Raw genomic sequence first — 14829 nt, forward strand, 5'->3', positions numbered from 1 at the left:
CATAACTGCCAGGGTGTCTGAGAAAGCCCTAGAATAGTACCCAGGGTTTGGGAATCTGCTACTTTATAACTCCTAGGCATTCATTCTTCTTTGCTTTGGAAAATAATTCTATTACCTCTCTCCTTCTCATGCACCCACTACTGAACCCGGAGTCTTATCCATTAAATAAAGCTGTTTATTCTTAAGGAAAGAAAAAGAGATTGAGACAAAGGGGGTGGAGAGAAAGTTAATTTCACAGTAGTGGTATGTATTAGAATCATCTGGAGTAGTTTGTAACACACCTCTGTTACTAGGTGTGTTACTCTGTTACTAGGTGTTACTAGGCGTGAGAGGCTCAAGCTCGTTGAAGTAGGATTGGCATGGGCTTTTTTCCCCCTCACGTCTCTGAAGTTTGAGAACCACTGTCAGACTATAAAACAAGAAGGGGAATACATTAGACTGCATCAGGGCCTGTTTTCACTAGTTGTAACGCTGCATCAGTTGTAGCTCATTAATTCAACAACTATGTAGTGTAGCTAATGTGGAAAACACTGAATCATGAATAATGAAACCTGGAATTTCTGTGCTTCTTGCAACTTCTAGAGCTGAGGGGAAATGAGGCTATTGAATGAAATCAACAGTTGCTTAGTAAAATATCATTCTGCTTTATGCCATAAATATATGTATTTTAATCTTTATAGCTCCCCCATGAGAGACACTATTATTATCCTATTTGACTCAGAAAGAGGAAGCTGAAGTACAGCAAAACTAAGTAGTTTACCACACATCACAGAAATACATATTAAAGACATATCTTGAACTTGGTAGGATGACTCAAGAGCCAATGTTCTTTATTATTTTATTTTATTTTATTTTTTGTCTTTTTGCCTTTTCTAGGGCCGCATCTGCGGCATATGGAGGTTCCCAGGCTAGGGGTCTAATCAGAGCTGTAGCCACCAGCCTACACCAGAACCACAGCAACTCAGGATCTGAGCTGCATCTGTGACCTACACCACAGCTCACGGCAACGCCAGATCCTTAACCCACTGAGCAAGGCCAGGGACTGAACCTGCAACCTCATGGTTCCCAGTCGGATTTGTTAACCACTGTGCCACAACGGGAACTCCAAGAGCCAATATTCTTAATTATGATCTTGTGCCACCATCAAAGACAAATGAACTGAAGCTTATATATCAAATGATTATCCTGATAATCGAGTATATAGTTTTTGGCAGCATTTGAAATGAAAACCATCATCTTATACCCTTTTTGAACCTTTCCTTTTGTCTCTCTGTAGGAACCAGGATTCTTGACTGCATTTGAGTATAGTGAGAAGAGGAAGATGGTTTTTCACATCACCACTGGGAGCCAAGAATTTGAGTGTGTATCTCGCATTTTTTTATATCCACTAAGCACAATCTTTGGAATACTATATTTCTTTTCCTTTATCCAGGTTGTTATTTTGACTGTAAGTAGTAGAAATAGCTTCTTCTTTTGCAGTAGTTTTTATTTCTTTCCTCAAAAGGCAACTGAAGCAAATAAATTTCAGACTGCTTGCAAAAATAGGATTAAATTTCCTATAGGAAATTCAGACCCAAAATATAAGAAGTTTCTGAATCAGCCTATATTAATCTATAAACCACTTAAAAATCAGTTTAACTTTTCATTTCCTTTTTCTTCTCCATTGATGAAGGAAATTCCATCTTACTTTTGGTTTTACTTAAAAATTAGTTGTTAAGGAGTTTCTTGGTGGCCTTGCCACTGCTGTGGCTCAGGTTGCTGCTGCTGTGGCAGGATCAATCTCTAGTCCAGGAAATCCAGCATGCTGCAGGCTTGGCCAAAGGGGAAAAAAAAAATCAGTTGCTAGACTGAATATTTTAGAAGAAATAACCAGTCTTGTTTTTGCTCTTCAGCATCAACAGGGGTTTTTTGTTGTTGTCATTTGTTTTTGGTTTTGGCCATGCCCATGGCATGTGAAAGTTTCTGGGCCAGGGATTAAACCCACGCCACAGTGACCTGAGCCACTGCAGTAACAATGTTGGATCCTTAACCTATTGAACCACAAGGGAACTCCCAGCATCAGCAGTTTTAACTTCCCTTTTTACTTACTGTCTTCTGATTTCTGAGACATAGTCATCATCTTCCCAATGCAAGTTGACTAGAATGTTTTTTTCCCTCTATCTTTGTGGGCAGAATTACTATTTCATAAGTTAGAGCAGTGGCAAGAACAATTTGAACAAAAGCAATATTTCCTCAAAGTATTTTCTTCAAAACCTTGACCTCACAAAAAAACTCCAAGAAAAAAAGATGTCATCGTCAAATATGCCTCAAGTTAAGTATCTGCTAGGCAGCTCAGACCTCACAGGTCCAAAACCAAACTTCTGATCTTTGCCCCAAATCTGCTCCTCCTAAACTCTCCCTCAGCTTGGAATTCTTTCCTTGATTCTCATACATGAAACCGTAATGTCGTCCTTGGCACCTTTTTTTCCCCTCTCACACTGCAATTCTAATTCAATGACAAATCCTGTCTGCTTTACTTTCAAATATATTTACTCAAAACAAGCCACTAAGTTTCTTCAACAAATAAATTTTAAGGGATGAAAAAAGAAAGAAACGGAATCAGGGAGAAGAAACAGATGAAAAGAAATTTAAAAGACATATCACTTAATCCCAGTATATCGATCTTATTTTGGATCCTGATTCAAACACGCTATCAAAAAATAAGACATATTTGGAGTTGCCTAGTGGCCCCAATGTGTTAAAGATTCAGCATTGTCACTGCTGTGCTTTGGGTCACAGCTGTGGCATGGACCTGGTCCGTGGCCTGGGAACTTCCGCATGCTATAGCCAAAAAAAAAAAAAAAAAAAAAAGACTTATGAAATTGAATGCTTACTACGAAGTTGATATTAAGGAATTACTGATTTTTTAGATGTGATAATGATAATGCAGTTATATTAAAAATGAGAGTCTTTGTCTTATAGAGAAACCTACTGAAGTATTTAGGGTGAAATAATATGTTGCCTGGTATCTGCTTAAAGTAATATGAAAAGAGGGAAGTGATTGGACGTTTTATATGAAAAGAGGTTGACCCTGAGTTTATAGTTGATAATTGTTGAAGCTGAGTGATAGGTACATGATAAAATCATTATTATACTATTTTGTCTACTTTTGTTTATATTTGATATTTTCCATAATAGAAAGTTTATTTTATATATGTGTGTGTGTGTGTGTGTGTATGGTGCGTTGTTTTCTATTTGTGTCTATATGTGTACAGAGAAAGAGAAAAAAATGTGAATTCAGTTATTTCTCACCACCTTTTCCACTTTTACTTCACTGGCCTAAACCACCAGTTAACATCTCTTCTGGATTATTAATAATAACTTCTAACTAACCTCCCTCCTTTAGAGTTTATAATTCATATAGGAGCCAGAGTAATTCTTTTTAAACATAGGGTAGATCATACTTCTTTGCCCAAAACACCCTGATGATGCCCCATCTTACTCAGAGCAAAAGCCAAAGTCCTTTCTAATCTCAAATCTAAGCTCATCTTTTAGTCCTCTTCTGGTTTACTACATACCAACCACACTAATTTCTTTGCTATTCCTAGAATATGTCAGATACACATTTCTGCCTTCAGGGCCTTTGCACTAAGCATTCCCTCTGCCTGGAACACTTTCTTCACTATGTACATGGCCTGCTGTCACATTTTCAAGTCTTTGCTAAAATGTCCACTTCTCACTAAGGCCTTCTCTAATCACTTTATTTGCAGGTTTATTTGAAAACTCCCCATCTTCATCCTCTGCACGTCTTATACCTTTTCTGGATCTAATTTTTATCCATACCATTTAATAATATCTGACATACTGCATATTTTACTAACTTGTGTTTATCTGTTCTTTCATTGGAATGCAAGCTCCAGAAAGTGATGGATTTTTATCTCTTTTGTTCACTATTTTACTCCAAGTACAGAGAGCAATCTCTAGCACAAACTAGGTGCTCAATAAATATTCGTTGAATGACTAATTGAATGAATAAACAAATAGTGAGTAAAATGAGTTGGGGAAGTGCAATATACAATATATTCCTCTTGGAGATTCACACATTTAATAGGCACACTTGCCTATTAAAGGGTCTGAATTTCTGCAGTGAAATAAAACACCTCTTTAACCTACCATTGCCTCAAGTTTTTAAAATCACAGAACCTTTTTTTCAGATAACAGCTAAAGAAGAGTCTTTGGGAAATCCTACTTCAAGGCAAATTCATCAAAATCAAATTGGATCAAAATAACTTGATTCCAATGACAGCTTGATATTTTCCAGTTGCTCTACCACATCATGGTTTAAGAACCATTGGGCTTAGAGAAATTATTACTATCATAATAAGTTCTCTGCTGTCCTTGATATTGGGTTTCAGGTACACCAAAGATTACTCAGGAGCTAGGTTTTTTAAAATTAGTATTTAGAGTAAGACAAATACCATATGATATCACTTATATGTGGAATCTAAAATATGGCACAAATGAACCTATCTACAAAGCAGAAACACACAGACATAGAGAACAGACTTGTGGTTGTCAAGGAGGAGGAGGGAGGGAGAGGGATGGATTGGGAGTTTGGGGTCGATAGATACAAACTATTACATTTGGAATCAATAAACAATGAGGTCCTACTGTTTAGCTCAGGGAACTATATCTGATCTCCTGGGAAAAACCATAATGGAAAGGAATGTGAAAAAAAGCATGGGAGTTCCTGTTGTGGCGCAGCAGAAGGGAATCCGACTAGGAACCATGAAGTTGCGGGTTCGATCCCTGGCCTTGTTCGGTGGGTTAAGGATCTGGCGTTGCCGTGAGCTGTGGTGTAGGTCGCAGACGCAGCTCGGCTCGGATCCCGCATTGCCGTGGCTCTGGCTGGTGGCTACAGCTCCAATTTGACCCCTGGCCTGGGAACCGCCATATGGCACAGGTGCAGCCTTAAAAAACAAAAAACCATAAAAAGAATGTACACATGTGTATAACTAAATCACTTTGCTATAGAACAGAAATTAGCACAACATTGTAAATCAACTATATTTTAGTGAAAATAAATAAAATTAATATTTGACTTATTTAAATGATTTTTTTTCTAAGATGCAAGTCCATTTATAAATTTCATAAATTTTAAGGGAGCTTTTCTAATACAGTTAGATAAATTCTCTTAAACAAGTTGAATTGTACTTATAAATTAATATACATCACATTTCCTTTAAAAACTTTTCTATAATTATTAAACTCTTTCCAATTACCTGAAAGTCTTATAAATCTCATAAATAAACTTAGAAGTATAGTGAGTCTTAAACACTCTTAAATGTTCAAATACTGTGTATGAACTTAGTTATCAACTTAGAAACTGTGGATCTATATCATTTAATCAATTAGAAGCTAATCTGGGAGTTCCCGTCGTGGCGCAGTGGTTAACGAATCCGACTAGGAACCATGAGGTTGCGGGTTCGGTCCCTGCCCTTGCTCAGTGGGTTAACGATCCGGCGTTGCCGTGAGCTGTGGTGTAGGTTGCAGACGCGGCTCGGATCCCGCGTTGCTGTGGCTCTGGCGTAGGCCGGTGGCTACAGCTCCGATTTGACCCCTAGCCTGGGAACCTCCATATGCCGCGGGAGCGGCCCAAGAAATAGCAACAACAACAACAACAACAACAACCAAAAAAAAAAAAAAAAAAAAAAAAAAAAGACAAAAAAAAATAATAAAAAAAAAGAAGCTAATCTGTTATAATAAAAAATGCCAAATTCTCTATTTTCTTGAGTTTCACAAAGGAAACAGTTATGCTATCCCAAATAATTTGAAGAACCCTTTCAGTTAAGTTTGGGAGTCACTTTTTCAGCATAGCAACCAAAATTTTGTCTGATATTTTCCTGAGCTACATTATGGCCTTTCAGGGTGATTTTTCTCAAGATAAAGAGGGACAAGTAAAGCTCTCTTTACTAGTTGGTAGGTTTATAGAATCTCTAAGTACAGGCCATCCAAATGGGGTGGGCTATCCACCATGTCCTTTAGAGTCAGCTTATGCAGGTCAGTATCTGGATTTTTCTTTTCCTCATTAAAGTCCATAGCCCTCATTAAATTCGTGGATGACTTCCAGCATTGCCTTAATTTACATTTAAGTTGCTCTCTGAAACTTTGTAAATGTAAATCTGTTAGATTACCAATATCTCTTAAAGCTTTGTCTGATCTGTGATCATGCCCCAAAAGTCAGGCCAATACAAGTTACGAATATTTTTAAAGTGCTCCTACCAGATCTTAGCACAATTACCATAATTAATATTTGTTGCATTTAATGAATGAATGAGATTACTTAACTTTAGGTCTTTTTATGTCAAGAATATGTATTAAATGCACTAAATCACTGTTACCAATTAAATGCATGCTGTCAAAATCTGATAGTTATTCTTCTAACTGCTGGCTTTACCTGTCATATCTTTAAATATTTTCTAATTTGACATGTTCTTCATAGAATTTGGTTTATGTGAGATAAGCCAATCATGATGACAATCATTAGATTCTCCTAATACCTATTTTTCATGTTTCTCAATACATTTTTTAAAAATTGGAGGACCTACTGTATAGCACAGAGAACTATACTCAAAATTTTAAAATAACCTATAAGGGAAAAGAATCTGAAAAAAAAATAGATACATATGCATAACTGAATCACTTTGCTGTACACCTGAAACTAACACAACTTTGTAAATCAACTATACTTCACTTTCTTTAAAAAAAAGGAAAATTTTTTTTAATTTTAAAAATTAAAAAATTGGATATTCACTTCACTTTTAGAAACAGCACTATATGAAAAACTCAATAATAATTAAAACCATTTATTCAAACTCCAGTTCAGTTCTAAAGAATAGTGGGACGTAAGTCCTACATAGCCCATTTCCTATGTGGAAGTTCCTATACCAGGGATCAAACCTGAGCCACAGCAGTGACAATGCCACATCCTTAACACAGTGCACCACCAGGGAATTCCATAAATTGTTTTGTTGATCCATCTGCCCATACACATTATAACCCATACTCTGAACAGGTGGGAAGCTATTTGTTTAGCCAAGAATTCCTATTCATGTTGGTTAGATAGAAAGATATATGATAGATAGATAGATAGATAGATAGATAGATAGATAGATAAGATAGATAGGCAGAAATGGTATTATTGATATTAAAATATTCTCCTTTCTTGATATCTCTATTTCTGTTCGTATTACTAAAGCTTATTTTCTGTTTCTAGTAAGTTGCTAGGAGGTGGAATTGAAAGCATGGCAATCACAGAAGCTTTTGGAGGTAGGTAGAATCTTAATATTTTGTTATAAGAAAAAAATATAATACATAACCTTATATATAATTAAATAACCCATCGATAGTAAATTGTATCTATTTTGGAGCTTATGATGAAATATCAATTATAATGCAGGATCATTTTGGGCTGCAATTAAAATATATTCCAACATTTATAGATGAGTTTTATTGGCATTTTTCATCCTGATTCCTATAGAATTTTTTCTCTCATAACTTCAAAAGGTAGTTAATTATATGATGAGACCAATCATTTCTTTTTTTATTTTATTTTTTATTACTCAAGTGAATTTATCACATCTCTAGTTGTATATGATCATAACAATCTGATTTCACAGGATTTCCATCCCACAGCCCAAGCACATCCCCCCACCCCCCAAACTGTCTCCTCCGGAGACCATAAGTTTTTCAATGTCTGTGAGGCAGCGTCTGTTCTGCAAAGAAGTTCAGTCTGTCCTTTTTTCAGATTCCACATGTCAGTGATAGCATTTGATGTTGGTGTCTCATTGTATGGCTGACTTCACTTAGCATGATAGTTTCTGTGTCCATCCATGTTGCAAAAAATGCTGGTATTTCGAGAGACCAATCTTATTTCTAGGAAATGCATGTTTAGGAACATAGAGAATAGATTTTTTTTCTTCCCTGATTATAGCTTCTATTTAAAGAAAAAAAATGGAGTTCCCTTGTGGTTCAGTGGATTAAGGACCTGGTGTTGTCCCTGCTGTGGCTCAGGTTGCTGCTGTGGCACAGATTCAATCCCTGGCCCAGGAACTTCCACATGCCATGAATGCATCCAAAAAGAAAGAAAAGTTCATGTATGGTTGTAGTATACACTCTTCCTGACAGTTCCAGTATTTGCAGTCCTCGGAGAACTAAATTGGAATTTTTTTTTTTTTTTTGGTGTTGATGGAGAAATAAATCTGTATTTAATTATTTCTGTTGACTCTCAGCCTACTGACTTACCTTCATGTGTATTTATTTATATTTGTGATTTTATTTCTTGATTTTAATCTATTAGAGTTGAATGGGCCCTAAACTGGCAAGAGGGGAAGTTTTTCTCCAAAGAAAATCTGCTTTGGCTCATATCTAGGGGATACTGAGGATCCTCCTATGATCCCTCTTCCCCCCTTGCGGATCTCAGATCAGTGGGATAATCTCACATTCTCCTTCTTGTGGTGGAGTCTTAAACTTTCATTCATATGACTATTCCTAAGGAAAATTTGGCTTAAATTAATTTTTATCTAAAGACAGTTCTAAAAAAACCCTTTAAAAAGTTGTTTTTACTACTGGTATTCATATATGCTGAATCCATTCATGTCACAGAGATACTTTATGTGTGAGAGTTTACAGTTGGAAAAAAAAAATACTCTGAGGCCATATTTATTTTTTCTAATTTCTTTTTCATTTTAAAAAATTTATTGAAGAATAGTTGATTTACAATGTTGTGTTAATTTCTGCTGTACAGCATAGTAATTCAGTTATACATATACACATATCCTTTCTTTTTCAGGTTCTTTTCTCATATAAATTATCACAAAACATTGAGTAGAGTTCCCTGTGCTATACAGCAGGTCCCCACTGACCATTCATTCCTTATACAATAGTATGCATATGCCAATCCCAAACTCTCAATCCATCCGTCCCTACTTCCTTTCCTCTTTGGTAACCATAAGTGTGTTTTTGAAGTCCGTGAGTCTGTTTTAAGCCATATTTATTTTTTATGAAAGTGTCTAAAATGTTACTAGGTATGTTTTGTTCTATATTTCACAGAATTTCGAACTGGAAAAACCCAACTCTCTCATACCCTCTGTGGTAAGGATCTATAACAACAACGATAGTAATAACACTAATAATCATAGCTATTACTTACTAATCTGCTTTGTGCCTGGTACTTTACGTAATCTCATGTAATCTGAACAAATTTGCAAGGAAACTAAAATTTAGAGAGGTTACAGAAACTGCCCATGGTTATGCAAATACCAGAGCTGGTCTTTGAATGTGTTATGACTGAGATGATGTCATGTGTGCTGTACTCTGAACACCTGAATGGAAATAGGGAGGAGGTACATGGGTACATGAATGTGTTGGTGGAAAAAGGTATCCATTCATGGTCTCAGTTTTTCCCATTACATCTCTATGTCCTAGCTATGAGAATGTCACAGAATCTCTTGAGGCCTAGAATTTACTTTCCATAGAGTAAGACTGGACCTGAAAAAGACTTAAAACAAATGTTTCCAAAACAAAATAAGCAAAAATACCTCATTTGGGAGTTCCTGTTGTGGCTCAGTGGTAATGAACCCAACAAAACTGGATGATGAGTGTAAATTGGATACTTCTGCAATATTCTAACGATCCCTGACCTCACTCAGTGAATTGAGGTGAGCTGTGGTGTAGGTCGCAGACATGGCTGGGATCCGGCATTGCTGTGGCTGTGGTGTAGACTGGCAGCTGCAGCTCCAATTCAACCCCTAGCCTGGTAACTTCTATATGCTGCGGGTGCAGCCCTAAAAGAAAAAAAAAAAATGACATACATTAATTGAAAGGTTACTTAAATGAGTTATATAGAATAAATTATATTTGTGGTTATTTCTTATGGGAAGAAAGTAATATTTAAATTCTACTTCTGCTCTTTAGAACTAAATTTCATTAATATCTCCCATTGTGAAAGATGATGACATTCTTTGTAGAATTACTACTATGCTGGCAGAATACTTAAATTTTACCACTGGTTAGTAATATAAAAATAGATCATGCTGTTTAGAAATTAAAAGATTATTATTCTTTGCTAGATTGGTTAAAGAGTTGCAATCAGCATAAGTCCCATGTTAATTTATATACTCATTTGTACAAAGTTTATTCACTCTTATTAATATTAATTAATTTTAATTGCTTCCTAGTGACAGCTCAACTTCCAGGAGCAGGTGGCTACTCAGGAGGAAAGATTATCTTCATTGATACAGAAAATACTTTGTAACCCTTTTATTTAAACAAGTTGCTAACATAATAGTATGATATAGTACTCTTACTATAGAAGAGAATTTGTTTGAACTATGCCATTTTTGTAATCATCCTGTAAACCAGTAATAATGAGAAAAACCAAGGAGAAACAGTTGCTAGTTGAGTTCTCAAATCACTTTTTATTTAAAAAGGTTTCACTTCTCCAAATAGGTTTGGTATAAAATTGACAAAACAAATACATGAGGGGAAATGATATCTTATTTGTTTTTAATCCTCTTACCTCTCCAAAGACTTTTTTAATAATTAAAAGATTACTAACTCACTCAAAGTTATGGTCTCAAATAAAGGGAAAGGTCTGAATTAAACAAAAACACAGAAGGAAAAGAGAAGAACCTGTTTGGGTAACAAAGAGAATTGCTGTTTTAGTCAAGTGTAAATTACTCCAGGATGCAAGACTGGAAAAAGGAGTCTTAGACGTGAAGGGCCTTGAAACTGGATAATGGATGTAAATTGGATACTTTTGCAATATCCTAAGCAAATAATGAGATTTGATGACTGTATTTGGTAGACAAAAGAAAGAGGTTTGAGGAGTTCCCATTGTGGCGCAGTGGTTAATGAATCCGACTAGGAACCATGAGGTAGCGGGTTCGGTCCCTGCCCTTGCTCAGTGGGTTAACGATCCGGCGTTGCCGTGAGCTGTGGTGTAGGTTGCAGACTCGGCTCGGATCCTGCGTTGCTGTGGCGCTGGCGTAGGCCGGTGGCTGCAGCTCCGATTGGACCCCTAGCCTGGGAACCTCCATATGCCGCGGGAGCGGCCCAAGAAATGGCAAAAAGACAAAAACAAAAAAAACAAAAAAAAAAAGAAGAGGAAATCTAGATAACATTGAATGCGATAATGACTTTAGATATAACAGCAAAGAAACAATCCATTAAAGAAATAATTAAAAAAAAAAAAAAAAAGAAAGAGGTTTGAGAAATCACTCAGGTTTTTTTTTTGTTTTGTTTAGATACTAGGAAACTAAAGATGACAGTTGGGAAGGTCATCTCTTCAGAGAAAAAGTGATGTTTCATTTTTAATATGTGGAAAATGAGGTATAGGAGGACATCTGTATGGCAGTTGGAAATGTTGGACTCAGCTTGAGAAAGGGGTGGGGTCAAGAGAGCTTACAGAGCGAGAAGAGAACTGAGAACATAACTTTGAGGTGTGCTGATGTCTAGGAAGAGGGGACTAAAAAGAAGAACCCATAGAGAAAGATGAAGGAGGAGGAAATCTGGTTGTGGACGTGGAATATAAGGAAAGTTTCAAGAAGAAAAGGGTAGTCAGCAATGTTCGGGGGTGGGGGGAGATACAAACTGAGAAAGATCCCTGAGGTTTGCAATTACGAGTCCAGGAGGACTTTTGCAGTAAATTAAAATGATGGAAGCTTGGAGTTCCCGTTGTGGCACAGTGGTTAACAAATCCGACTGGGAACCATGAGGTTGCGGGTTCGATCCCTGGCCTTGCTCAGTGGGTTAACGATCCGGCGTTGCCGTGAGCGGTGGTGTAGGTCGCAGACGCGGCTCGGATCCCGCGTTGCTGCTGTGGCTCTGGCATAGGCTGGTGGCTACAGCTCTGATTAGACCCCTAGTCTGGGAATCTCCATATGCCACGAGAGCGGCCCAATAAATGGCAAAAAAGACCAAAAAAAAAAAAAAAAAAAAAGAGTTCTACTAAAATGATGGAAGCTTATCGCACATAAACAGTAAGGAACTGAGGCAGTGCATAACGAATCAATAAATAGAAGAAATACGGTAGTTTGAGGAGCTATCAGGTTCAGAGGACATTCTTTTTAACAATGGGACTGTAGCAAGAGATGTTCAGCTGGAGTTCAGCTAGTTTCAGAAATACTTGATTAGGAATGGTTCTTCAAGAGGGAGGAATTGTTCTTGCAGAATAGCTGCCACTGTTGTGGCAATTTGGATTTTATCAAGAATATTAGAAAGAAATAGGAGACAGGTCATATGCAAGAGGGAGTAGAGAGGATCATCTTGGGGGTACAAGTACATGCGAGGGCCCCAGTGGAATGTTTGCATTGTTTCAATGTCCCTTATATGTATCCTGCTCTCTCTCGGTATTTTTCTTTTTATATGTTTATATTTTGCCTGCATAACTATGTTTTACGCTTACCTATAGCACAGATTGTCTTATGACATCCTGTATGCTCCACAGTGCCTTGGTAACCAATTCCATATGGTAATCAGTTAATAAATATTTGTAGATTGATTTGAACTTCCCTTCAGCATAAACCCAACTTTTACACTCCTGGTCACATAGTCACCCAGTTTTGTAAAAACTGATATAGTGAAAAACCTTTTTACTGCCTCTTTCAATTCCTTGTCTTTGACTTGTCCACCAAAAACATCTACTGGATGTACTCAGCAGCAATAGAAGGTTTTTAGTGGCTGCCACTGAAACTCTGAAGAAAACATATATAGCACTTTAGAACACAGATGGCTGGGAAATCCCCAAAACAATCCAATTCAACATTTATTGAACTAGTTCCAGGTGTCACAAATAAAATCATAAATGGTCCTTGCTTTGCAGTCACTTATAGTATGATCAGTTTTATATAAATGCTGTAAACAAAGTGAATGAAACCACAGGCATGCATTTTATTTTATCTCACTTCACTTTTGAGAATACTGTAGATATATTTTTTGGACCCTAAAGACCTAAAAAAAATGTTTATGACTTCTTTATAGTTTAGATATATATGTTATTATTTGTATCCTCCAGAATATCTTTGAAGGTACACTGAATTTGTCTCCCTATTAATTTACTTATTTCAGAATACTAACAGAGCTCCTTTAGAAGAAGGTAGATTTTAAACCCTAAACAAACCAAAAACTGTATGTCAGTAATGCCCTTCTGGACCCTTGAAATTACTTTTTGGACCCTTGGTTCATGTAGTCAAATTTATCATTTGTTGGCAACACATGATTAGTGGTATATTAAACTATTTTATTTTAAACAAGTGAGGAATATGAAGAGTGAATTAATTCACTTTGAGGTGACTTGAATTATAATTCAGTGATATTACCTTCCTAGAATAGATCTATTTTTATAGAACTGAGAACAAAAGAGATTCACAAATTTTAGTTTCTAGTTTTTCTTTTGTAACTGATTTGCTGCATAATCCTGAGTCATTTGCCTATTCTCTGTCAGCATCTTCATTTGCAATGTAGACCATAACAACTAGCTTCCAAAGCCATTGTTTAGATTAGATTATTTAATATTTAAATTCATTACTGTCTCATTTCTATCACCTGTTATCACTACCTAAGGTATTCCTTAATTGAGGCACTTATGAGAAATAAAATCTAATGTAGATTTCAAGTGACTATTAGCATCCTCCAGAATACCTTTGCAGGTACCGTGTTCTGCCTCTCTTTAATATATTTACTTACAGTATTATTTTTGTAGTTGTTGTCTAAATTTTTTGGAATTGATTCATTGGATCCTTAATCCTGGCATACTCCAGCCGTCCGGATCGCCTTCGGGACATTGCTGATCGCTTCAATGTAGACCATGATGCAGTCCTGGACAATGTACTTTATGCACGTGCATATACTAGTAAGAGCCCCATGCAATTCGATGCTTAGGCTGCTTTAGGTTGGCTGCACTGATTTATTATTTGAGCAATACTTATATTTTGACACTACTCTTTACTCTATTTTACTTTTCTCCAAATTTATTTAGTCCACAAATTTTTTCATCTGATAAGTCCTTAGATATTAAAATGCCCTCAAATTATTTCTTGTTGTTTGTCTTTGAGATGGAGAGTAACATTCTTTTTTGCATAAGGTAGCATTTGATATGCATGTTAGGGCAGAATATGAAAACATATTTAATAAAGGCATAAATAATTAAGAAAATCCTTCAAAGACTCTCTTTTGCCTGACTCCTATGGACATACACATCTTAGCCTCTGCTTCTTCTAGCTTTTATAACATCCTCTCACTGCATTTCCCACCAGGTGAACATCAGATGGAGCTACTTGATTATGTAGCAGCAAAGTTCCATGAAGAAGCTGGCATCTTCAAGCTATTGGTACAGGCTTTTAAATATTGCTCACTCATAGAGCTATTTAGCATAATATCTTTTTTCTTTTGATTCCAATTCAAATTAACTTCATTTCCAAATGAATATTTACTTTTGCATTAATCTTGCACAGATCATTGATTCAATAATGGCACTTTTCCGAGTGGATTTCAGTGGTCGTGGGGAATTGGCTGAACGGCAGCAAAAACTGGCCCAGATGTTGTCACGGCTCCAAAAAATCTCAGAAGGTAGATTTTTAAAATAAATGGTGATATCAGAATAGCATCTGTGACTGTTTGCTGAGTAGGCTTTGCAGAGATGCTTAGAATAATGTCAAGAGGCTATACATTTTTAAAAAATAAAATTACCTTCATGGGAATACAACCCTTTTTTAAACCAAAAATACTTGTTCTAATACAATAAGGTACTAAAGAATAACAATAGTAACTTTAAATATATTAATTTATGTT

The 14829-nt window shown here is 36.3% G+C and overlaps 1 protein-coding gene and 1 long non-coding RNA gene across 5 annotated transcripts in view; one reads left to right on the forward strand and one right to left on the reverse strand.

Annotated features, from left to right (window-relative positions):
• The window catches only part of DMC1 (DNA meiotic recombinase 1), a 112058-nt gene that overhangs the window by 78101 nt on the left and 19128 nt on the right, over positions 1 to 14829 (forward strand). For all 3 annotated transcript variants that reach the window (XM_084955290.1, XM_084955291.1, XM_005655492.3), the window contains 7 exons: positions 1277 to 1359; positions 7256 to 7308; positions 9091 to 9132; positions 10218 to 10290; positions 13800 to 13891; positions 14295 to 14368; positions 14493 to 14607. In XM_084955290.1, coding sequence (XP_084811416.1) covers positions 1277 to 1359; positions 7256 to 7308; positions 9091 to 9132; positions 10218 to 10290; positions 13800 to 13891; positions 14295 to 14368; positions 14493 to 14607 — 532 coding nt within the window. The remainder of the gene's footprint in view (positions 1 to 1276; positions 1360 to 7255; positions 7309 to 9090; positions 9133 to 10217; positions 10291 to 13799; positions 13892 to 14294; positions 14369 to 14492; positions 14608 to 14829) is intronic.
• LOC110260646 (uncharacterized) overlaps positions 1 to 14829 on the reverse strand; it is a 102967-nt gene that overhangs the window by 53481 nt on the left and 34657 nt on the right. The gene's annotated exons all lie outside the window — the stretch shown is intronic.

This window comes from Sus scrofa, chromosome 5 (genome assembly GCF_054392235.1).
Source record: "Sus scrofa isolate SSC_HxYL_T2T_F1_AM1 chromosome 5, Sscrofa_HxYL_maternal_Yorkshire_Landrace_v2.0, whole genome shotgun sequence".
NCBI lineage: Eukaryota > Metazoa > Chordata > Mammalia > Artiodactyla > Suidae > Sus > Sus scrofa.